This window comes from Phocoena phocoena, chromosome 4 (genome assembly GCF_963924675.1).
Source record: "Phocoena phocoena chromosome 4, mPhoPho1.1, whole genome shotgun sequence".
In the NCBI taxonomy this organism is placed as follows: Eukaryota; Metazoa; Chordata; class Mammalia; order Artiodactyla; family Phocoenidae; genus Phocoena; species Phocoena phocoena.
In genome coordinates, this window is record NC_089222.1 from 87,982,010 (window position 1) to 88,007,665 (window position 25,656).

At 43.5% G+C, this 25,656-nt stretch overlaps 1 protein-coding gene across 1 annotated transcript in view; it reads right to left on the reverse strand.

Moving 5' to 3' along the window:
- Positions 1-7,272: 7,272 nt before the first annotated feature.
- Positions 7,273-25,656, reverse strand: part of PLCXD2 (phosphatidylinositol specific phospholipase C X domain containing 2) — a 42,544-nt gene continuing 24,160 nt past the window's right edge. The window contains exons 2-4 of the mRNA XM_065876918.1: positions 20,157-20,617; positions 14,622-14,863; positions 7,273-7,432 (exon numbers count right to left, since the gene is read on the reverse strand). Coding sequence (XP_065732990.1) covers positions 7,273-7,432; positions 14,622-14,863; positions 20,157-20,617 — 863 coding nt within the window. The remainder of the gene's footprint in view (positions 7,433-14,621; positions 14,864-20,156; positions 20,618-25,656) is intronic.

Genomic DNA, 25,656 nt, shown 5'->3' on the forward strand with positions numbered 1-25,656 from the left:
TACTCGAGTATTTACTATGTGCCAGGCTCTGTGCTAGATGCTTTCCATATATTTTCTTGTTTGGACTTCTCAATAACCCTTCATAGTAGGTATTATTAGTCCTATATCCTATATACTTAGAGATATTAGTTTGCCTAAGATCACATGGCCAGGGCATGCTCTAGTTGGGACAGAAATCCAGGTCTATGCATCTCTGAAATGCCTGTTCTTAGTTTCTGTGCTAAATAGAATGTTTATAACCCAGCTATAATATGACAAATTGTGATTAGATATTAAAGGGTTCATATATAACGCAACAGTTCCATTGTCATGGGGCAATGTTTCAGCCCAAGTGTATGTTCAGAAATTGAGTCAGACTGGTAGAATCATTGCACTTTCACCACGCAGGTTACACCTGCTTCGCTTATGTTTGGACACAGCCCTATCTACATTAGGTTGTTTTTTATTAAAACCAAATGGAAATGACTGGAAATGGTACTTATCAAAGCCAACCAAAGTACAGTATGGTAGACTTACTACACAATAACTAAAAACACAGGCAGAAAATTCTGACTATGACTATGTTCTTCACTTGCTATGATAACTTGGATAGAAATATAATTATCCCTAATTACCTGTTCTAACATTCAACTATATGAAATGAATAATTACTTAGAATTAATTTGATTTCTGCTAAGTTCATAAACAGGGCTTTCACCTCAACTCATTATTTTTGTAGGGGATAGGGCAAAAAGAGAAATTCACCAAAACTAAGTGGCCTCAGATACTCTATTAAAAAGAATTAGGAATGAGGAGAATATTGAAATCTTCATTGCCAACAGAAACTGTAAGCCCACTTTTATTTGTTCCTTGTATGCTCAACACATAATCTCCACGTTGTTCTATTTCTGGGCATTTGGTGACCACTCAGAGTAACATGGGCCAGAGGTGTTGGTCAAATGAGAACATGAATGTAAGTAGGATCGAGCCTAAGCCTAGTACAAATAGCTGAAGTGCTGAGGGTGAAGCTTGGAAAAGCATGGGTGACAAGACTGTGAACATCTCATGCACAGCTCATTTTGGGAATCACAGGCCTGTGCAACTAATTCCAGTATGTGTGAGACAAAGCTAAGAGGGTCTTCATCCAATATACTATAATCAGGCTTTTTTTTTTTTTTTTTTTTGCAGTACGCGGGCCTCTCACTATTGTGGCCTCTCCAGTTGCAGAGCACAGGCTCCAGACGCGCAGGCTCAGTGGCCCAGCCGTGGCTTATGGGCCTAGCCACTCCGCCGCATGTGGGATCTTCCCGGACCGGGGCATGAACCCGTGTCCCCTGCATCGGCAGGCAGACTCTCAACCACTGCGCCACCAGGGAAGCCCAATCAGGTATTTTATTGACGTTGAGTCTGTAACTTTTTAAAACAAAATTAGAAATGGGCCAATAATAAAATTTGCATACCAACAAAGGAAAAGTGCCTGCCAAAGTTTTATATTTATTATTAGGTTTAAGCCTATTTAGGTAGTTCAAATCAAATACAAGAAAAGATATCATGTCATCATATCTACTAAACTTTTTTCACAGTTAAAATGAGGTAATCTGGCTTTACAATGTTTTAGGTTGAATTAAGCAGTTTAATCCAGGTTACCAGAAAGATGGAGAGAGATATATTTGAACAATTATTTCCTAGGGGGAAAAAAGCCATGTGAAATGCATATGAAGAAGATAATTATGCCACAAAATACATTTCAGAGTATCGAGCGGCATATATGTAACATTTTCATTCTAACCTTAAAAATTGGTATAATGTATTATTTTTGTACTTAGCAAACAGCATGCATTGTCATATAAAACAAGCATAAAGAACAAAATATAATATCTAACAGAGCATTTATCAGATTCACATTATCATCTGAATTGACCAAGATTCACTTTCACTTTGACAATCTCTGTACCTTCTAATCAGTGAGGTTAATAATTACAGTTGGCATATACACAATACAAATAATGCATACATGATCTGCATGTAATACTTATTACCATCAGGGTGGAAATTAGTAAGTGTAATAGCAGTAAGGTACCACTGTTTCTAGAATATGTTCTAAGATTTATCATATTGATACGATAGATTTATGACTGAAGTGTTATTAGTGCTCTAACCTAATAACAAATGTAAAACTGCAAATGTACAAAGCTACGGAAGGCTTATTTGACTTTTCAAAATGCTGTGCTTCTCGCTGGGCTCAGAGTTTGTAAGCAAGCCCCAACTATTTGAATGAAGTACTGGCCCCAGGTCTGGGGTCCAATCAGGTAAAGTTCTATTGATGGGGTACGAGTAGGGGCGCAGAATAATGCCTTTGAGGAGAGTAAGGTGCAAAAACCACTGTGGTAAGAGTGCATTTGCACATCATTGAATGTATGTGCTTTTTATTGTAAGTTTTGCCAGCATCCTGGGATTAACAGTAATGAGCAGCTGGTCAAGGGTGACCAGGAGACAAGAGGAGGCAGTGGTATATTCCATGACGGAGATGAGAGCGAAAGATATGGAAAATGCCTCTAGACTATTGATGGGGGGTACTCAGTAGACTGTGGGATTGGATTCCCAGTGAAGGGGAGGAAAATATTTTATCCAAAATATGAGGCTTAGAAACAAGTTTGAAAAGTCCTAAGAACAAGTTTTGTTGGAGAAAAGACTAGAACACTATATCCACGGCAGGATAGAGAGAGTTATCTTAGGATACTTTTAGTGTCTAAGACTGTGCCAACAACATCAATAGCATTTTGTACACCATTCCCCTGGTTTAGGGCCAATTCAGTGATGCCAGTGCCATTAGTGTCATTATTTCTAGTAGGACTCTGGGGAAGCCAGAGGATAAGGGGACAGTGGAGCTCTCGGAGCAGTAAAGAACTGTTCACTATCATTTGGAATTAAGGGTAAAGTTTCCAGCTAATTCACTTATCACCCAATCAGTTCACTCCTGTGTGTTCCAAGGCAACATCTGAGCTGACACAGCTCTGGTAGCAGATACTAGGAAGCAGTCTGAGGCAGAGGGGCGAGATAGATGTACAGGGAAGTTGGCGGAATTTAGGGGGACAGCCACGTTCTATGCCATACAAAATAAACTTCCTGTCGGTTTGGACGTTTTATGTTTTCAGTTTCTATTTATTTCCTTTTGGCATAACGTGACTATTTAGCATGTATTTGGGAAAGCTCACCTCCCTAGCTCAGATATTGCTTCCAGCCCTACTCATCTCATTTGACGGGTCACTAAAGGTGCCACTGGTGGACAAGTCTGTCGTCCTAAGCCACTCTCTTGATAAATGAGCCAAGTAGCATTTCTCTACACATCTCACACAAGGAAGACTACTGCCCCTGTACACGCTCTGCGCACAGGCATTTAACCTAATTATTAGGGACCTGATGTTTTGCGGGAGCTAGTTGAGTGTGGTTTGCAAAACAGCAGACAGCATTTTTATTCCAGATGAAAGACCCAAGGCAGATTTAGCCCAGGATCGCTTCTCTGCTCTGCAAGGGGAGGGGGGGGTCTCATGGCTGTGCCCCCATCATTAGCCCGTTCCATCTCCCAGAACCTATCAGCAAAAGTCTGCAATTAGCCAATGAAGGCCATTACAAAAACTTCATCTGTGGCATGAACTAATTCTGTAAGATGGCCTAAATTTGCATCGTGCTTTTGCTTCCTAGGAAGCAAAAGTTTCGTCTCAGGCTTAATCTCTTCTGTTTCTCCACCTTTAGTTTAGCACTAAGCCCCCTAGCTGGATTGTATGTAATAATAATGTCTCTGTGGGCAGCACTTCAGAATAAATGAAAGTAGAAAATCCTGACCCACCAAGAAATGCGTTTAATTCCGGAATGCTCCACTACATTGTCTTATTGAACAGAAAGATAAACTTTTTTTTTTTTGCAGTACGTGGGCCTCTCACTGTCGTGGCCTCTCCCGTTGCAGAGCACAGGCTCCGGACGCGCAGGCTCAGCGGCCATGGCTCACGGGCCCAGCCGCTCCGTGGCATGTGGGATCTTCCCGGACCGGGGCACGAACCCGTGTCCCCTGCATCGGCAGGCGGACTCTCAACCACTGCGCCACCAGGGAAGCCCCTAGAAAGATAAACTTTTTGATGTGAATATAAGGTCATGTTAGAAGAAGTAGGATTCTTAAGGGTGATCAGTACCTGGGCTCAGATCTTGTGTTTTTGTTTGCGTTTATATAAAATCCTGGGTTTGGGCTGTGGCTTAACTGTTCTCAAGAATGCAGGGATCCGGACTCAGTACTAAGGAAAATAATTACACTTAACTACTATAGAGTCTCATACAGCAAATATGTAATATTTTTGGCCTAACCCTTTTAGATCTGCCATTAATTTAAAGTTTAATCTTCAATAATTTATCATTCCCTTCCATCAATTCCATCTTGACCTCTTTCTCCAATCCTAAGAATATCTTCTGTACCCACGAAACCACGGTGGTACCTCTAAAAGGCTCGAAGTTCAAGCCTTTAAACACTGCTCTACTCTAACTGCAACCTGTGACTGTCCCCTTTGCCACGAAGCCATGGAGGTGTGGCCATGTGGGAAGTGGTCCTGGGAGCCCAAGAAAAACTCAGTCTACATTTCAGAATGAACGTGGCCCCAAATCCTGTGAAACTAAAGTCCTCTTTTGCTCAATCAAGTAGCTTTTTCGCTGATCTTGAAGTTCATTCTGAGCAAATATGATAGCCTTGTTTGATCCGAAAAATCCCAAGACCTTGTGAGAATAAGCGATGTGATCAGGTCACAATTTTTTATTGTTGGCAGTTGCAGAATGAGTCATAGACCTAAAGTGTCTCTTCCCTCAGTCCCATCACTGAGTCTCCTGCTTGGCCTGAGGTCAAGGAGCAGAACACACACATCCTTTACAACATATTAAGCAACTTGGTCTTGGGGCAGAAATTCTGCCAATTCAGGGGTGTTTACCAAGGGTGAACTGTAAATAATCCTCCTCCTATCTTCCAGAACTCCTGTGCAGAAATTCAGAATGCAGCCCAGGCTGGCAACCCAAAGCAGCAGGAAGGAGTGAGCGCCTGGCCCTTCCACAAAAAGCAAGACTCCATGCGTGCGACCTTGGTATGGTTTTCTGTGCTTTTTCGTCATGAACACCGAGGTGCACTTAAATGTTACAACCCAACTGAAGTGCAACTATATATTTTAACACTAAAGGAGAAAATCAAGTAAACATTTCACTGAACAGTCAGCAGCCCTTGGGTGTCACTGGCATCCTGTGTAGATACCTGTCAACACACCTGGCCTCATAGCACCAAGCGCCTGGGCAAAGCTAAGGCTCAAATAAAACAGAGCAGAATAATTCTCCTCTTGCCTCCATATCTCTTTGCCAAGTAACAAAGGGCTTAAAGAAGGGAAATGATCTAGTCCCTAGCAATTGACCAAGTATTAAAATCAAGACCAAAATGATATAATGACAACACAAATAAAACCCTGAGGGTAGGCTAGGGAATTTCAGAGCTTGTCACTGCAGTTTAATATCAGAATCGAAGGAAAATTAAGGAAGTGAGGGTACTCACTTTCTCACTCCTTTCCAGAGAAGGCCCTAAAAAAACTGACAATAAAATCCCAGAACAATCTCTGGAGAGGGATTCAAATGCAAGAGAAGGAACGGTTAAACCAGAGGCCTTTGTGTTGTGACGTCCTCGGCTGGGGCTTAAATTACTTTAAGCAATGTAAAGGCTGGAAGACCAAGTGTCGGGGGTGTGCATGTGCTCTTAGCAGCTCAGCTAGGACACCCCCATGGCAGGCAACATGCAAAATCCAGCCACGAACATCGGAGCATAGGTGTGGGAAGCTGCTGGGAGGTGGTCCAACCATCTGTATAAAGGCACACAGCCGTCTGGGATTCCGTGTTATCTTTCAGCCTTAAGGATCCAGAAGACGACACTTCCTTAGGGATTCTCAGAGAGTTCTGAGGAGCACTGAAGTACACACACTCCCATGGCCAGTGTTCTTTCTAGCACCTTCCTTTTCATTCCTCTTCTAGAGGGTTTTCCTTAAAAACCGAGAGCTCTTCATGACCCATTTCATCTTCTGTTCCAGTGCACGGCTTGGTAGTGGCTTCTCAGGTCTGGACCACACCCACACACGAACACCGTCCCCAGCGTGATGGGCTGGGGTGGGGGGCAGGACATCTACAGCATCTATAGTAGAGTCAGAGGTCACTCATGGTCCTGAGATGTGTGGTCCTGTGGAGGGGAGGAGGACCGTGGCAGCATCTGGCCTGGGTGAGAAAAGTTCAGGAAGCTCCTTTGTGAGTGCTCTTGAGGTAAGAAGCACTGAAGATATTTAACCTATAAATAAATAAAAGAATAAATAAATAAATAAAACACAAGAGGGCTCTTTATAGATAAGCACCTCTTATCGATAATAATAAAAAAGTCCCCTCTTGAGTTTCAAAGCCCTCCTTCACTGGTGATTAGTAGGCTCAAAACAACCTGCAGAAAGTAGAACAATCAAGACACAAACTGGAAGTGTTCCAACACTGTGTATTTCTCATGGGGTGACACACCATCATCCTAAATGTCCCCGAGGTAGTCTTGTTTTCAAGGAGTTACAGAACAGCTCCAAACCCACTTGTTTCTGATACTGAGGACAATACGCACGGTTTATCTAAAGAATGAAGATGACCAATTACCAGCACAAGCACTGCAAGATGGCTTGTGGCTGAAATACCTTGGTGATAAATACGTCTTACTCTTGGGGAAGAAGTGGTGACGTTTAACACGCTTAGAGAAAACTGGTGCATGGCCTTTCTCCCCTCAGAGCCCCAGGCTGGTGATAGAGCCACCGCACAGGGCAGTCCACACCTGCCATGAGCCATCCTTTGGATCAGGAATGCCCTTCTGCTTCAGCCTTATCTCTGCCTCAAACACAACATCCCAGAAGACAACAGGGAACTGGGCCAATTAGGGGACACTCAATACCCCAGTGGAACCTGGAAACCCCACTTCCATATTACATTCAACATCATATGCCATTGGGGAGATGCTGACCTTGATCACATGAAACAAGCTTTCTTCCCTCGGACTTAAGTTTTTACAAAGTCTCATTTGGGAAAAATGCAATTAAAAGCCCTGTAGTTTAATCCAAATGGCCCTGTGAGGAGGGGAAAAAAAAAATATCCCCTCGTCTGACTCCCTTCACCATCACTGCCCAGGGGCCAACTTAACAAGAAACCCTTCAGAACTCTAGCCTGGATCAACAACTTCAATATTAAGTTAAATAACAAGTTAAATCAGCATTTAGCCAAAGCTCTATCCTCCTGTAGGAGGTCATTCAATTCAATGACAGCTGTGGCAAAGTCCACCAGGTCCACGAAGTCAGACGTGATGATGTTGACACCCAGGGCTCCAGGCTTCTGAGTCTTCACCCAGTCCAGGATGGCAGGAAGATTCCTACACAGGAGAGTGTTGGGGCAAGAGAGAACAGAGAGTAGCGTTTAGAAACGGGAAAGAAAACATTTCTGTTAATGTAACAAAAGCGTGTCAACAGAGGCATAAGCTCATGGTGTCATAAAGGGACACCAAATTTGTCCCTTTAAGCTTAAATCTTTTTCAGGGACAGAGTGATGTCTAGTCCATTAGAGAACTGTACTTTTAGGGTTTCTGTGCTGGAAGAAGAAATTCTTCGCCTCAATCGCCAAAGACATACCATGTCAACGGGACCTTGAAAAACTAAGATCAAGAGGCTAATCATTGGCAAGTTCTTTAATTTTTTTGTAGCATGAAATTTTATCATGAAACTTTTCAAACATATCACAACACTGAAAGAAATTTACAGTAAGCATATCCACCATCTAGATTCTACCACTAACATTTTACTATACTTGCTTACCATATATCTGTGCATCAATCCAGCTTACATTTTTGACAAATTCCAACTGCAAACATCTATACACATTCCCCTCAGTATCTCAGCATGCAGATCTAGGGTTCAGTATTTGTTTTCAACCTGTTTCCCTTTTGACGTGATGTGTATACCCAGTAAAATGCACAAATCTTAAGTGAACACTGGTTGAGTTTTGACAAATGTATATATGTAACCCATACCCATCTCAAGGTATAGAACATTACCAGCACCCCAGAAGGTTCTGCATTCACCTTTCCCATCGATCCCTGCCCCCATTCTTCCAGAGGCAATAATTATACTGTTGTTGTTGCTGTTGTTGTTGTTTCTAAAAAAACACAGATTAAATTTGCCTGGTCTAGAATTACACATAAGCCATGCAATATGCATTCTTGTGTGTGAGGTTCTTTCACTCAGCATTATGGTTTTGAAATTCATCCATGTTGTTGCATGCATCAGCAATTTGTTCTCTTTTTTAGTCATTGGATAGTATTCCATTGTATGAATATACTGTAATTTATCCATTTTCCTATTGATGGATAAATGGACTGTTTCCAGTTTTTGGATATTATGAATAGAGCTGTTACGGTCATCCTTATACAAGTCTTTTTTGTGGACATTTATTTTCATTTCTTTTGGGTAAGTACCAAAGAGTGAAGTTGTTTTATTATATGCTAGGTTTACATTTGGTTTTATAAGAAATTTCCAGACCTTTACCCAAAGAGGTCGTTCCATTGTACATTCCATGAACAAAGTATGCGAGTTCTGTTTGCTTCACATCCTCTCTTAAATTTGGTGCTATAAATCTTTTTAACTTTAGCTGTTCTAGTGGATGTGTAAAGTTATCTCACAGTGTTTTAGTTTGCATTTTTCTGATCACTAATGATGTTGGGCAGTTTGTCATGTACTTATTGGTCATTTGTGTATCTTCTTTGGGAAGCATCTGCTCAGTTCTTTTACCCATTCTCTCTTTTGCTCTTTTTCTTTTAATTGTTGAGTTGTAGATGTTATTTATATATTCTGGATACTAGCCTTTTGTCAGATATGCTTTTTGAATATTTTATCCCCACCTGTAGCTTGCCTATTAATTTTCTCAATGGCATACTTTGGTGAGCTGAATTCCTTAATTTTGATGGAGTCTAATTTATCTTTTCTTTTCTTTTATGGTTTCTGTGACCTGTCTAAGAAATTTTGCCTACTCCCAAGTCACAAGATACTTTCCTGTTTTATAATTTTAGCCTTTATGTTTAGATCTAAGATCCATCTCAAGTTAATTTTTACATATGGTGTGAAGCAGGGGCCAAGGTTCACTTTTGCCATACAACACTTTTGCAATACAGTGATTCCAGCAGCACGTGTGACTTCTTATTGGACCAATGCTTGCTCAGTTGTCTTACAAATGCAGTCTGTCAGTCTCATGTTATAAGTTCTATGTGAAAGCCAGAATGTTATCCAAAGAAGCTCACAATTCAGAGATGTAAACAAAGGATGACAGTTTAATGAGATAGTTCCTATATTAGTAGTAAGTGTAAAATACCATGGGTGGTATAGAGGAGGGAGTAATGAAGTACTCAGTTTTGCATCATGGTAACAATAGCTCACTAAATACTTGTGACATTGAGGATGCTATAAGGAAGACACAAACCAGGGCTTATGTTTTAGTTAAGAGACTGGAGGTTTCTTTTAGGAAGGATTTTCTCTGGGTAAAAACTGAAAATAAGCTAAGTTTATTTCTTAATGGCCCCTTTCTCTTCTTTTGGTAACACTGTCCTTGGTTGTCATCTTCTCCCCGTCTTGTGCCTCTGAAGCTGTCTTCCCTCCTCTGAGTGTACATTCAACTTCTCAGTCTCTCTCTAGGCAACCCTGTCAAGGTCTTGAAGCATTTTGTCCTTCTCCACTTTCTTTTCCTTTTACCGTGACAGCTGTAATCAGTCCCGGGTCTCTTCCCTCGCTCAGCAGACTCTGTGATCAGCCATGGGCTAAAACACATCTCACAAATTGATTTGCATTTTTATATTCATAGCTGATTATGACTTAATAAGCCAACATCACAGGGGTACTTCCATTCTTAACTGGGACTCCTGACAATTTAGTGGTACCCTTGATTTGACCATAACCTATTCAGTTTCTCTGTGCCTCAGTCTCTCCCCCTGTAAAATGGGGATAATAATAAAACTTCATATAGATTTGGGGGAATTAAATAAAGTAATATGTGTAAAGTACTTAGAAGAGGGCCTGGGATATAATAAGTACTCTGTAAGTGTTGGGGACCAGAGAAGGAATCATAAAAGGTAGAGATTTGGGGGTGGGGGTAAGGAAACTTCCTAAAGTGGTCTTAGGTGACAAAATGTGTCCTGAGAGGGAAGGGTCACAAAGGCAGTCATCCCTTGGAGACAGAGACCTGGAACACAGAGTGGCCCACACGAAGGCCACGGCAGCCCTGAGCCTGATGCATTTCAGCCTTCTTTTAAAAAATCCGCTTGTCCATGTTTAAGTATGAAATTCTGGCACCACCTTCTGGTCATCAGGGGGAAATGAGAATGAAAGGTTTGGTCAAGCCAGCCCGTGGAGGATCCCTGGAGGCCTGGAGGCCGAGCAGAGGGAAAGGCCAGCACCTGCGGTCTCCTCTCCGTGACAAAGAGCTCTGTGTCAGCTTCGGGTTCTCGTGTCAGCCTTCCCCAGGGCAAGGATCAAATAACCAGGATTGCGCACAAGGATCGAATAACCAGGAAATGCAGAACCCACTGAGCAGGGGCCGCTCTATTCTCTTAACTCTTGGCCTTCACCAAGACACCTTTACCAAGATTTCTTTACCAAGAGATCAGTGCAGACGGCTAAGTCAGATACTGCCGTGGGGCTGTGAGGCACTGAATCCCAAGGGCTGCAGAGTAGCAGCTCAGAAACTTCTCCCTGGCTTAGAGGCCCACTGAGAGCAGGGCTGGTCCAGTGCAGGGACGGGCATGGCATGCCTGTCCTGTGCCAGGCACTGTGGGAGACGCTTTCTTGTTAAGACTCCACAATCTTGTGCGGTTTTATTAACCCCACTTATCTGGTAAGAAAAACCACAGCTCAGAGACCTCAGGAAATTTGTCAAAGGTAGTCTGGTTTTTTTGTGTGTGTTTTTTTAAAGAAGATGTTGGGGGTAGGAGTTTATTAATTAATTAATTTTTGGCTGTGTTGGGTCTTCGTTTCTGTGCGAGGGCTTTCTCTAGTTGCGTCAAACGGGGGCCACTCTTCATCGCGGTGTGCGGGCCTCTCACTATCGCGGCCTCTCTTGTTGCAGAGCACAGGCTCCAGACGCCCAGGCTCAGTAGTTGTGGCTCAGGGGCCTAGCTGCTCCGCGGCATGTGGGATCCTCCCAGACCAGGGCTCGAACCTGTGTCCCCTGCATTGGCAGGCGGACTCCCAACCACTGCGCCAACAGGGAAGCCCAACTTTACCAGCTCTTTAAAGGCCCTATCTCCAGATATAGCCATGTTCTGAGGTACTGGAGATTAGGACTTCAACATGTGAAATTCCAGGGAACACAATTCAGTCTGAAACAGGAACCAAGTCAGGCTTCAACCTTGGGCCTCTGGTTTCAGTCTGTGTCCCCTTCTGCGGCCCCATGCCGCTGTGCCCTCAGGCTTAGGCAAAATTTGCTTTCATTTGATTTCAGTGGGAGTGCAAGGTTTCTAAGAATCTAGGGAAAACTACCTTAGAAATTCAGTCAGAATGGCTATGTTTTACCCCTGCACCACAGCAGGTAGGCGCACCACAGCAGGTAGGCACCACACAGGGGACACCCCCTGTGCCCCGAGCTCTGGGCCCTCGGGACATCACCTGCACAAGGTCACTCCTTCAAGACTGGGGAGGTAGTTGGCACAGAGAGTCATGCAAAAGAGGAGACAGAGAAATATGTTCCAAACGAAAGACCAAGACAGAACCTCACAAGAAGATCTTAATGAAATGGAGATAAGAATGGATATATTTTTCATGACTTCAAGCAAACAAAATCTCAAGTCCAAAGTTGACCTAAGAGTTAGCGGGAAGGGGGGGGTTAACTGCCTGCTGAGAAAACCACCACTACATTTACAGGAAAATATACCTTGTCTTTTCCTCTCGGTTAAGCTGATAACTGGTGCCCAAGCCCAGTTTGACAGCACCCCGTGTGCCTTACGACAGACCTTCTGGGTGTTGGCTCTCAGGGAAGGCCCGTGACAACTGCTTCTCCCATATGCTTGAGAAATGAAATATTTCCTGCCATGTCAATAAACAAAGGATGTCACAGTCATCAATGACTATACCCCTCAAATGTGAGCCGAGGAAACTCAGGGCTCAAAAGAATACCTGCCATCTAGCAGCCGTCGGACTGCAGCCACTCCCTGCGGTGAGCCCTGAGGAAACTCAGGATGTGTCAGGATACTGGCCCCAGATGGCTGAGGTGCATAGCAAAGGAATGATTTCAGTGAGCCAAGACTCTTGCATCTTCCGTACATAGAAGAGCGCTAAATTCCTTAACTTGAGATGTCTGGTTTTCTTTAATTAGCAATAATCTTCTGATGTTCCCGACTACCTGCCCTTTGTTGCAAAACTCCTATGTATCCTGGCTTCCCCCCTCGCCTCGTTGGAGCAGCTTCTCAGAGTTATCTGAAACGCTGTCTCCTGGGCTTCAGTCCTCATTCTGCCCCCAATAAAACTTAACTCGCAGCTCTCACGCTGTGCATACATATTTTTTTAAGTCAACACGCTCGTTCCATAGCCCAGGGGAAATGACAGCCACATGTCGTGCTGGTGTTTGGGAACAAACTTGACCAAAGCAGCTGATGTGGTGGCCTAGGAATCCTAATGCATCTCGGTAATATTCTTGTGACCAGCAGGCGGTGAGATGCCCCCGTATCCTTCCAATCTCCCAGACGTGTGCTTGCAGCCAGCAGGTTAAGGCTCTGGCGTGCTAGGACGCTGGGACTTTGGGCGCGTGCGCCATCGTCACCTCTCAGTGGAAGACCCTTGTGCTTCATCTGCAGCCAGATTAAAGATGCAGGAGCTCACGAGTATGAAAAGCATTGTGACTTTGTGGGTTCAGAATTGTAGCCAGTAAGAGCTGACCGGATTCAGGTGCTAGTGAGACAATCACAGACCAGTGGAGCAGAAAGGAACAGGGCACTGAAATGTACGACATACAAGCCAGTGCTTGGATGCTGAAAGGGGCAATGGTCCAACAATCAGAAGTCCACGGATGGGATGTAATACTGACTCTTACCAGCTTTGGGGGTCTGGGTCACTTAACCTCATTGGGCCCATCTGAAGTGGGGACAATAACATGCTTTAGACAACGTGCCCTCCTGGAGGCTGGCTTACTTTAAGAACCTAATGAAATCATCTGCAAGAGGGTGCTCTATATTCAGAATACACTATACAGATATAACACATCCTTATTTTTAAAGACTTCCTCTTCCTTACAAGTACAGCTCTCTGCACAGACTTTATTATAGTGATTTTCACAGTGTTACATAGAAATTTACATGTTTATTTTCCCCGATAGAATGTATGTCTGTGGGGGCAATGACTAGATTATTCATCTTGTGTCTTTGGACCTAGCTCCTGTTCATCGCTGCATAAATAAATAATGTTAATCTACAAATTTACCAAAGGCATGAGGAAATGGTATGGATATATGAGCATGTACTATAAAAAGGAAAGTTCATGATTCTGGTCTTGGTTTATGAAACTCTCTTTCCCAAGTTAAGCACAGGTAATTCAGTGAAGACTTAGTAGAGCCACGCAGAAAGAGGTTTCTGGTTCTGTTCATGGCCAGCACAATCAGAAGCTCTCAGTTCGTCATCCAAACTCCTGCCAGGTGAACACCTGTTATCAGAAGTCATATCCAAACTACCCAAATAGACAGGGACACGTTTTTTGATGAACCTTTCATTATCTGAACTCTGGTGCTCAGCACCTGGAACTCGGGAACCAAAGTGATTCTCGTAAATATCCCTTGTTATCCAAACATACTGGTTTCCTCAGCTTGGATTGTGAGGGATGCCCTATTAGCCAAATGTATTTATAACATTCCCTTTATACACAGGCATAGGCATACACACATACATGTACATATACACAAGCCATCCTTTTTCTTGACGACCCCTATCATTGACTGGTGCCCAGGATAACGAACATCATCTAACGCAACGTTTCTGGAGCTTCTCCTGCCTAATTGTACAGTCAGGATCAGTTCTGCTCCGAGGAAGTATCTGAAGCTGTGGCATGGTAGGTGGCATCCTGAGCTGCTTCTTAGGACTCACTGTCACTAAGGAAGGGAGAAAGGACACCCTAAATCCTGGGAGGGTCATCTCTGAATCCCTACTGCCTGGCACAGCAGTCTCATTTAATGCTTCTTAAGAGAGTGAGAGCTTGGGCCAGCTTCGAGGGCAGGGGCAGGAACACGATGGCACCTCCAGCCAGACGTGAACGGACTGCTGGTGGCCGAAAGTGCTTTGTCTCCATATTGAAATTTAGAGGGTATTTATGTTATAATATGTACATTTTAACAGAGTGTTTAGAGATCCTTTGGCCACGGTTAATGCAAGACACCTCAAGTACACAACTTTTTCAAATATAAGGTTTTTTGGGTTTTGTTTTGTTATTTTAAATCTTCAAAGTATATGGTTTTACTGCTGTTTGCTGTTTATTCAGAAGAGAATCAAGATAAAAACATTTTTTTTAACCCTCACTTGTGAAAAGGAAGCAAATTCTTACCTATGGACCAGCGTGTTCTTGAGGCCGCCAACCAAGCCCCGGGCGATGGTCTTCACTCTGGGCGTGAGGATCGCTTGAGACACATGGAAAGATCCGTGGGGAGAGCGCTCACTCAGCGTGGTCTCCAAGAAGAGGATGAGCTTGCGCACACTTGTGGTATTTGCCCAGGGCGCTGGGATCTTCTTTCCAGGCCATAGGAAGGGGTATTGCTTGTAGAAGGGACAGTGATAGAAGATGAGAACCTGAAACGTTCAGAACGAATAAAGGAGGGCAGTTCATGAACAAGCTGAGTGTTAACTCCTCGGCTTTACACTGATGGATTGCTAGGAGGAAAGGCGCACAAACACAAACATACGTGGAAATTCAAAATTTTTTATATACATATTTTTTTAGAAAAATTAATAAGCAAAGATTTAAGCACTTGCTATATGCCTGACTTGAAGTTTTTAACGTTTTGGGGGTCATGAACACCTTTGGAAGTATGGTAAACTCCTGAACCCCTTCTCAGATTGTTTTAAATGAATGTCTAAAATAACTATTTTACAAAGAAAATCAATGAGATGGAAATACAGCTATCAATATAATAATTAAATCTGTGATAAATAAATTAATGTATGCACTTCATAATAAACTCATTAAATAAAAATATTTTGTTTTAAGTCTAATAAGTTCCATAATTTTGAGTAAATGATGAGTATACACAATATTTCAAGATATCTGCACTAAATGAATATCTGTGGTTTCTGTGGGGACAAAGTCATACGAGTTGCCAACACTGCCAACACTGCCAACACTGCCGACACTGCCATGGGTGACTGCTCACACATAATCAGTGGTTATACTGATATTCAGTTAGAGGTTAAAAGCCAGTATGTAGTGCTTTTCCCATCCAAATTCACAGACTTCTTAAATTCTACCCTAACCCACTCCCCTTGGGAACCTCTGGACCCCAGGTGGAGAACCTCAGCGGTTAGTCCTGTCTATAAGTTATGACTCCTATGCTCACGAAATTGACCCTTAGCTCTTGGGTTGAGATCAATACACTGAACTGAATTTGGGAGGATGTAGGTTTTCAGTTGCGCGTGCTGACTCTGAATGAAACTGCCCTTCCTGGGAGAGGGAGGGAGTGAGCTACGTGAGGCAGGGAAGACTTCGAGTACCGGATGGGTCTCCAGTGGGACCTCTCAGGATGGTGGTGATTTTGCAAATAATTAGCAAGCCACATCCACGGTATTAATTAGTTTCTGAAGGCAGCAGAGAGACAGGGAATTGCTATTTCGATTGTCCCAATTCAGAGCTCTGATGCTTAGGTTTCCAGAAGTACTACGCTTTTTCTCCTCCCGGGTACCAGCGATTCTTCCCTGGAGGAATGTCCATTGTGTGTATTTACACTCCCTGGACCGCAATCCTCGAATAGCTGGCCTGACAGCATAATTCTCCTGGCACCCAAGGGCAAGAGCTCTGAATGTGTGTCTTGTTTCCGGGGAGCGTTTAGCCTAACTGCTCCTGAAGGCCTAGAGCTAGGGAGCATCAGGCTCAAAGCACTGCACAGGCTGGTTCTTGCTGCTTTTCACGGCTTTGAGTAATGTCTGACTGCCTGCTAATGATGTTGGTGGTAAACACACGGGTTAATGAGGTTAATCGCAGGCTCGTCGTAAGCAGGTTGCCTGGGAGATTGGGGAAGATTTCCCGCTGGTGTTGTAACTGGCTAGTTTGGAAGGCTGGGGTCTCCAGCATCTTTAAGTGTGAAAAGCTGGGCTGTGAGATGGACTGTGGGAGAGGCGGGAGGCTGTGTGATCCTTCGACAGGGCCTGTCAGACCATTTCCCACGCTGCCTGGCCCCTGAGCAGAGGGTCAGGGGATGAAAGGAAAGCGCTGTTCTTCACTCAGTCTTGGAGAACGAGCAAAAAGGACACATTCTACAAAAGGGGCTTTATGGCTTTCCTCAAGAGCCTTCTCAAGTAATCTGATCCTAAAGGTTATAGGGGCAATTTCTGTTTACGGTAGGAGCTTGGCTTAGCAAACCAGTCCTCATTCTACAGAATTCTGGGGGGCAGGAAGTCTTGCCCAGGGCCTGTGTTTTGCATCTGACTCCCGACCTCGCTCTGCTGTATTTTCTGTCTGAGATATTCTTCCCTCCAGCTCAGCAATTCATATGCAGGTTTTCTCTTGAGACTCAGATTTAAAATCTCATTTCCTTTAAGAATTATTCTTTAACTGACCTCTTCTTATTTTGATCATTCTTTTACAGGGGCCCCTGGGATGCAGATTTATACTATGTACTATTTTTCAATTGATGGATTACAAAACCCTTTTTTTCATACAGCACATTTGAGGCAGTTTTGCCTGGTAATTGTATGTATCAGTTGTCTTAAATTTTACTAGTGGCACATATTCTTACCTTCTCATTAAGATTCTAAATACTGCCAAGTTGTAGATGAAATCTTCCAATTCACTGTACCCTCAAAACTCATAACCACTAATATACCAATACATACCTGTGAGCTGTGATATAACTGCATATTGAGTAAATGAAATGTGACTGAATGGTAGTACACTTTTTTCTATCAAACTGTAGTAATAAAATACTCTGGGGGTTACATGCAAGGCAGCTCATTACATAATGAATATTTAAAGTTTAACCACCAATATGGCACTGCCCCAGCAGGGGGCAGATGATTGAGGGCTCTGTTGGAGATCTCTTTAGCTTTTAAGAAGAGGTTTAGCAGGGAAACCTCTGGGAAAGGAAGGGGATCAGGGAAATCCTGGAATTCAAATTGATGACATGCTCCCTTTTTCTGACACATCATCACAGTCTCTTTCCTTCATAATTTTAGGGGTATTGGTTGTTGAATGACACAGATTAGCCCATACTTAAAAACTATAACAGATCTTTACTGTTCTGCTAGAAATTCACTGTCCACATGATTCATTATTCCTGAAATTACCTGTTTCTCTTGCAAATTTCTAAATGATTTAGTATGCAATGTGGCAGCCCATCCAGAATACTATCTGTGCGTAAAATTACAAAACTATAACAGATACCTGTTTATAAATTTAGCTGGACTCAAATTTAACCTTACCCGAATCCTCGTATTCAAAAGCCCTCTCACGGATCTTCCCTGTCTCCCATTCTGCTAACCCTCTGAGACCTTCTGATAATAGTGCTCTTGAATAAGGAGAAAGTGTTTTTATTAGCATCGTCTATGACACTAGTTGTGAAAATCACCAAGATGTGTGAACAGCCTTGGGAGAGCATTGAAGGATGTGGGAACTCATAGAGCCCAACAGCCTGTGACTGAGTCCTGGCCCTTGTGGCTCACTGACAATGTTCTCTTGGGCAAGGTGCTTAATTACTCCCTGCCTCAGTTTTCTCATCTGTAAAATGAGGATAATAATGACAGCCTATGTCATAGTGTTGTTGAGAGGATTAAATGAGTTAATCCCTGTACTTAGTACATTGTAAAGGCTCAATAAATGTGTTATTGCTCTTGTTACGAGTATTATTTAGCATTGTAAGAGAGAGATTCCACTGGGGAAAAATCTGTCCAAATTTTTTTTTTTTTTTTGCGGTACGCGGGCCTCTCACTGTCGTGGCCTCTCCCATTGTGGAGCACAGGCTCCGGACGCGCAGGCTCAGCGGTCATGGCTCACGGGCCCAGCCGCTCCGCGGCATGTGGGATCCTCCTGGACCGGGGCACGAACCCGTGTTCCCTGCATCGGCAGGCGGACTCCCAACCACTGCGCCACCAGGGAAGCCCAAATCTCTCCAAATTTGACTTGCGAGTCTGAATAGATATAAACTTAGGTTTAGGGGAGAGGTGTGATAAATATTTGGCAAAATATCACTTAAAAAAGTTTTAGTGAAGAAAAATAGCTTAGATAAAACTTAACAGATACTAAGAGTTAACTCATTAGTCTTCGTAGATTCAAAAACCACCTGGTGTTTCCCTGGTTGTTTCCTGGTGTTTACTCAGGCTGAGCCTGGGAGTCATCCGGGAATCCTCACATCCCAACAGTTAGGAAACGCTATTAGGTCTAACTTCTGGTGGATTCCAAATCTGACCACTTCCCACTACTCTCCTCACTGGTTTCTGTACTTCCCTTCTGTCTTTCCAGGGCTCTTCCTAGTAACCAGAGGGATACCATCAAAACTTAAGTCAGGCCACAACACCCTGTGCTCAGAACCCTCCCAGAACCTTCCTCACTCAGAGTAAAAGCCAAGTCCTTTCAGTGCCTTCAAGGGCTCCCTGATCAACCATTATCTCTCTGACTGCGTCCACTGCTCTGCTCTCCAGTCCCGTGGCCCCTGCTTTTCCTCAACCATGTCAGGGACCCTCCTGCTTTGGGGCTCTGCTCTGACTGGTTCCTCTGCTGGGGAAGCTCTTCCTCCAATAGATTCACTCCCTCAAATGTCATCTTTTCAATGAGGGCTACCCTGATCAACACATTTAAAACTGTGACCAACCCTCCAACCCATAGATCCCTGGTTCCCCCTTACTGTGCCTGGCTTTCTTTTTCCGTTGCTTATTACTTTCTAACATTCTCTATAATGTATTTATCATGTTTATTATCTATGATCTATCTCCGTCCACCTGCATGAAATCTCCATTAGGGCAAGGATCTTTGTTTTATTTACTGATTTATCCCAAGTGCTTAGAATGGAGCTCGGCACATACTTAGTGTTCACCATACATTTGCAAAGGAATAATCTTTAATTGCTTTCTAATTAAAAGCTCTTCCCTCAGTTCAAAAATCACTGCCTCTTTCAGATGCTTTGGTTAATGCATCTATGAGTAAGGGAGCAACTGTGAATGTAAGGTACTTTTTTGCTTTTTCTTTTTTAAAGAGAGTCTAAATTGGAGCCTGACCATTCCTGAAGCTCTCCTCTCTCACTATCCACCATCCTCTGGGACCAGAACAGAATATATCTGAGGCCCGCGCTCCTTTTCCTGAGTCTGTCCTTCCTGGGTCTGGGTTTGGGGCTCTTCTCAACTTAGGGATGTTCCTCTGGCCTTGATCCCTTTGCGGGTTCTTCCTTCCTTAACTGTCTTCCCCGCTGACCCAAACTCTGTGGAGACGGCCTTTCAAAATGTTAACTAACACCTCTGAGACGAATCACCTCACGTGCCTTTGTCAGCTAATGCAATCAAACAATATTTGGCAGGGATTATCTGATATTGAGTTGAAGACAGGATGGGACAGATGAAATCTAAGGAGAACTAGGAGTGTGAAACAGATACAATGGGAGACAGAAAAATGGTAATGGTCAACTGGTCCTATTTCACAACTCTGCCTTGGGCTGGTTCTGGCCAGGCCATTGCCAAACAAGTTAATCCCAGTTCAGCTGTGCCCAGGGGAGCCCTTGGAGCCATCTTAGAGCCCATGAACTGGTGTGCAGATCTTTATCATCCCAAACAATCTATGCCTTCTGACCCAAGAGCCCTGGAGTGAGCTGCCTTAGAGCTGGTGACACAGAAAAAGCAGAAAGAGTTCCGTTGTTGCCCTTGGAAGCTAATCTCTGTTCCCTCCTACCTGGCACTTCTTCTCCCACAGCGTCTGGAGCGTCATACTCTCCACACTGCAGGCTGAGCACAGCTTGTTCCCAAAGGCCTCCTGGATCCGGAGAATCAGGCGTTTGTGATGGGCCTCGTCCATGGCATAGAAGTGGTTGAAATCCAGGAAGACAATCTCTTGGGGGTGCTGTGTGAGGAATGAGTCAATCTCCATCAGCCCATCCCAGACCCTGATGCCAAAAAGCCCGTGAATGAAGTAGATTTCCTGGTCGGCATCCCCTGGCTTGGAAGACACGCGCAGGTCGAAGTAGCGGATCCCAGCATCCAGCTGTTCTCGGAATGTCAGGTTCTGAGTCACAGACCATTTCTTCATGAGCTTCTTTACCAAGGAGATCCTGGCGAGGCGTTTGATAGCTGGGGTTTGGTCAGGCCCCACTGGGGACTTTTCGTCTACCCAGTAACTGAATGAATCATGGGAGCCTATATGAAGCAATAAATGTGAGGAGAGGGGTTGAGACTGGAGCTGGGACAGATAATCCAATTGATAAGAAAACAACAACAAAAATTTAGAACCAAGCACACATGCAGAATATTGTGAACAAATACTTGCAAAAATTTTCAAGCTTGCTAGGGATGAAATAAACACAAATAAGAGTAACATAGTCTTACTAGCAGCTGTCAAGCCTGCGGTAAAACTATAATTTCATACATTGCTGGTATAAGGTATTGATTAATTAATAAATACCTTTTTTTTTTTTTTTTTTTTTTGCGGTACGCGGGCCTCTCACTGTTGTGGCCTCTCCCGATGCGGAGCACAGGCTCCGGACGCGCAGGCTCAGCGGCCATGGCTTACGGGCCCAGCTGCTCCGCGGCATGTGGGATCTTCCCGGACCGGGGCATGAACCCATGTCCCCTGCATCGGCAGGCGGACTCTCAACCACTGCGCCACCAGGGAAGCCCACGTCCCTCTTTTTGAATAAGCCAAATCTGCTATTAAATGATCAAATAAGCCAAATCTGCTATTAAATGATCAAATGCATGTTGTATTTCTCTTCCTTAAAGAGGGTAGGGATCCTCCTAGACACTGAGATGATCTTATTGTTATAAAGTCTGAGTGACCACGAGAGACACATTTCTAACTATAGTGAGAAAATATTTCAGCAGTAACTTAAGAAAAAATTATCTTTAACAAATATCTTTTGTTTTGTCATTGGTTTCTATCTGGTGTCAACCATTATTATTTGGTTGGCTTGGTGACTGGCCCTGACCCTGGGGGGCTCCACACAGGCGGCTGCACTTTGCAAGCAAAACCTAGGCGGAAAGTGTCATGTTCTGACACTACCAACCTTGTTCTTAATCACTACCACCCACACCAGAGTCAAAATCCTTATATTCATATAGAATACTCTCGACTGTCGCCAGTTATCCTTTTTACTAAATTGTAGAGTAGGCATTTCATACATAATATAGGATTTTACACAACTCTACTGTTTCATGTTTTATTATTTCCATTTTCTTGAAAATAAATCATTCTGGGAATGGCTTTACTGTTCTATCCTCTCAGAAATAAAGCAAAAAAAAAAAGGTGGCAAGCGATGCTTTATTTTTATGTAGTCTCTAGAACATGGAGGGTATTCAGTAACTATTAAGAAAAAGCATAGTTATCAATCCTTAGGCAAAATGAATTCTGCAAGCAAGAGAATTACTAGCATATTTAAGGTAAAAAAGAAAATTGCCGTTACTAATAGAAATGTGGGGCAAGTCCACCTGGAGCTTCCATACTGGTTGTCTCTGCTAATGGGACTCACTGGATACTTGCCGAATGTTCTGCTTCCATGGGCTGCACAGAAATAGGAGATCTTCATACCTCCTCATCAAGAGATTTATTACGAATACATTATGTATAGATGGAGAACAGCCAGTTCTCTCTTCTTTTTAGATTTTATCAGCAGCCCAGCTGTTCGGGATTGAGTGTGTAATATAGTGTGAGTTCCGCATAATACTTAATTCTTCTTTGGGTATCAGGGAATAGGCATTATCCAAGCATGGAGGAGAGCAGATCCTCTCTGGTATTCTCTCGTTGGTGCTGAGTCCAGTTTCATGTCCAGAGGGAGATATGCGAACGACCTCTGAGGCTTTTCTCTGTGTCTGAGGATTCTGCGGCACTGTGACAGCGATGGGGCCCCAGGGACCATTTCTGAATACACAGGGTACCCAGCCCATCCCACAGAAGAGGGAGGGTGTGCACGTTCCCTGGGAACCGGGAGTCCCTCTTTCTCTCTTTCCTCCCTTTTCCATTCTGGGTACCCAGCACTGCCCACTTCCGTCCCCTTGATGGGAAGAGACAGGACAAGGGAACAGGCCATTTGCTGACTGGTTTACAGCAGTTGTCCTACCGAGGCCTCCAGCAGTCAAAGCCAGCACTCGCTCATTAACCACTATCAATATTTTTGCCTTTCAACTTACTTTTTTCCAAGAAGTGTTTGGCCTCACTCACATAGAGTGAGAGAATAACATTCAGCTACTTAAGTGCATTTAACTATTTCTTTTTCAAAAAACTGGATAAAAATGCCCCAACCCTCACCAGAATATTTACAAGTTATACAATGTGCAAATAATACTTATAAAAAGAAAATCCTAATATTTTGCACTCCAGATTTATTATCAGTTTCCTCTTCTCCCTACACCTGAAAGAAGTTATTTCACTCTTTAAAGATTGTCTTTAGGGCTACTTCTCCCCCTCTGCCCTGGGATGTATGGGTTAAATTCACACATTTCCCCCAGAAGAGGTGGAAAAACCCCTGCTCCATTGGTCCTTGCCTTGTTCTCGAAGAGAACTGCTGTGTGGAGTTGGTAGGGATCTCTGCTCCATGAGTTCTGGCTTGTTTTATGATAAGGTTAGAAAATAGTTTAGAACCTCACCCTGCTGTGATTTCTGCCACGGGAAGTGTTTTTGCTGCTACTACCTGGTAGCGCCTGTGCATCTTCACTCATCCTCTCCATGGCTCTTTTATCACTGTCTAAAATAGATTTAAGTGGTCCTCTTTATCTTAAGAACAAAACAAAGCACTTTCCATTACACGCCTTACCCCTTCAAGTGACTATCTTCTCTTTCTTCCCAGTTGTTGAATTCTTGAAAAAGAGGCCAGTCGTGCGGCCTTTGTCTCCCCTGATCTACTCCCTCCTTCCAGTTGGAGGCCACCTCCTATCCTTCTATGCTACTTTTGATCCTTATAACCTTGGAATCAACAACTCCAAGTGGCTTTATTCTTCTTAGCTTCTCTGAGGGTCTGCTAAGTCAGCCCTTTTCTGGAACCTTCCATTCCCTTGTGATCCACGATGCACACTTTTGGGTGTTCCTATCCTGTTACCTCTCTCCTTTGGCCTCCTTTGCTGGCTCCTCTCCCTCCTTCTTTTTCCCCAGTTTAAACATTTTCCAAGGGTCTTTATTCCTTCCTTCTCCCACACTCAGAGATTTCATCCACTTCCCAAGTTTTCACCACAGCACCATTATGCAGACGACACCAAAAGTTTCATTTCTAGCTCAGACTCTTCTAAGTTCCAAATTTATGTTTCCGACTTCTCCTGTGGTCTTCCATCCACGCCTGCCTGCTGACACAACAAATTACAGATTTTCAAAGTCCAGCTACTCATGCTGTCCCTCTCACCCCTACAAAGTGCCTCTCTTGAAGTTCTGCTCAGTTACTCAGACTTGAAACCTCGGATTCTAATTAAATTCTTCCCTCTCCCTCAGCCACTTCATCCAACCAGGTACTAAATCTTTGCATTTGACTTTTACAACAGACATCAAACATGTCTCTTCCTTTAACCTTCACCTGCCACCCTCCTCATTACCAGTCCTTTAATCAGGACCAAAACAACCCTAACTTGTCCTTTCAGTCCAGCCTCTCTCCGATTTGTTCATATTTGAAAGTCAATCATCTCAAGATACAGATCAGGTTCAAACTCTGGACACAGGGGTTTAGGACTCTCCTCAATACCGCTCCAATGTATTATTTCAGTCTCATCTCTCACCAGGCCCCTTCCTGGACTCTATGCACTTACTTTTGCTGACAGCTTCCATAAAATATTCTCTGACCCCAACTCTGTCTACCAGCATTTATAAACCATATTGGGCAAGCTGCCTACCCTATGTCTCAGTTTTTTAATCTGTAAAATGGGCATGATAGTATCGATTGTCACAAAAATTGTTGTGAACGTTGGAATGCATGCAAAGTGCCTGGAACAATGCTGATACATACTAAGTGCTGAACTATTGTTACTGTTATTATAAGTCATTCTCTGTTAGCTGGAAACTAGAGGGAAGAAGGGGTGATTAACTGAAATTCCTTATCTTAAATACTTAAGGTCTGGAAGATTTTCTTTCCTGTACCTGAAGCACTGTTCCTCTCCATCTCCATCTTATTGGTTGACATGGAGATGATAGCTTAGCCTCTACTTTGTTGACAGTAGCTGTCACTCACTCTCTTGGTCACAGCCTAAGCTTTGTCATCGCCCACTTCTAAAATCACAAAACGCAATATCCTACTTTCTGATCACAACTTACTTTCTTCTGCCTCATTGTGACTTGACTTCTATTCCCCCTAATCTGAGAGCCCAGAGTTGGCTCTACTTCATCCTTTAGCTACAACCAAGGTTGTTACTTGCCACTTTTACCTGCAGAACTATTCATTATAACCATCCAAAAGCTGTAAGGATCACTGTTGAGGCACTCTGTCTGTCTCTACATGCAGATTGTGTGCAAAACCCCAGAATGCACATGGAAATATTAACGTGATATTTTTTAACAAACTTTTTGCCTAATAACAAATGTTCTACTTCTCTAATATTTCTCTTTTATAGAGTGGACTAAATAAGGTTTTAGAAAATAATAGTCATCAAATATTGGATGAGTATTTTCAGACTTTTCTGGGTAGGGAACTTTTGTTGTCATCTCAAGAATATTCCATACAGGGCAGGAGATATGGACATACAGGCCTCTCCTTAATGTTCTACGCTCCATGGATTGATATCATCCCTAATTTTAGCCCTACAAAGGTAAGGTTTTTTCCTCTTTTTTTTTTTTTTTGCGGTACGCAGGCCTCTCACTGTTGTGGCCTCTCCCATTGCGGAGCACAGGCTCCGGACTCGCAGGCTCAGCGGCCATGGCTCACGGGCCCAGCCGCTCCGCGGCATGTGGGATCTTCCCGGACCGGGGCACGAACCCGTGTCCCCTGCATCGGCAGGCGGACTCTCAACCACTGCGCCACCAGGGAAGCCCTCCTCCAATTTTTGAAAACTGTTTTTTCTGCAATCCTTTCATTTTCACAATTACCACTCTTGTCTCTTCCTGTTTCTTTATACAATCAAAAGGCATTAAAATGTCTCTATTTCCCCTCTTTATGTATACAAAACCCTGGATAATGTATGTGAAAGCATTTTGTAATCTAAAGCAGTAATTCTCAACCTTGAATGCACATCAGAATCCCCTGGGGGAGCTTTTAAAAAACACCAGTGCC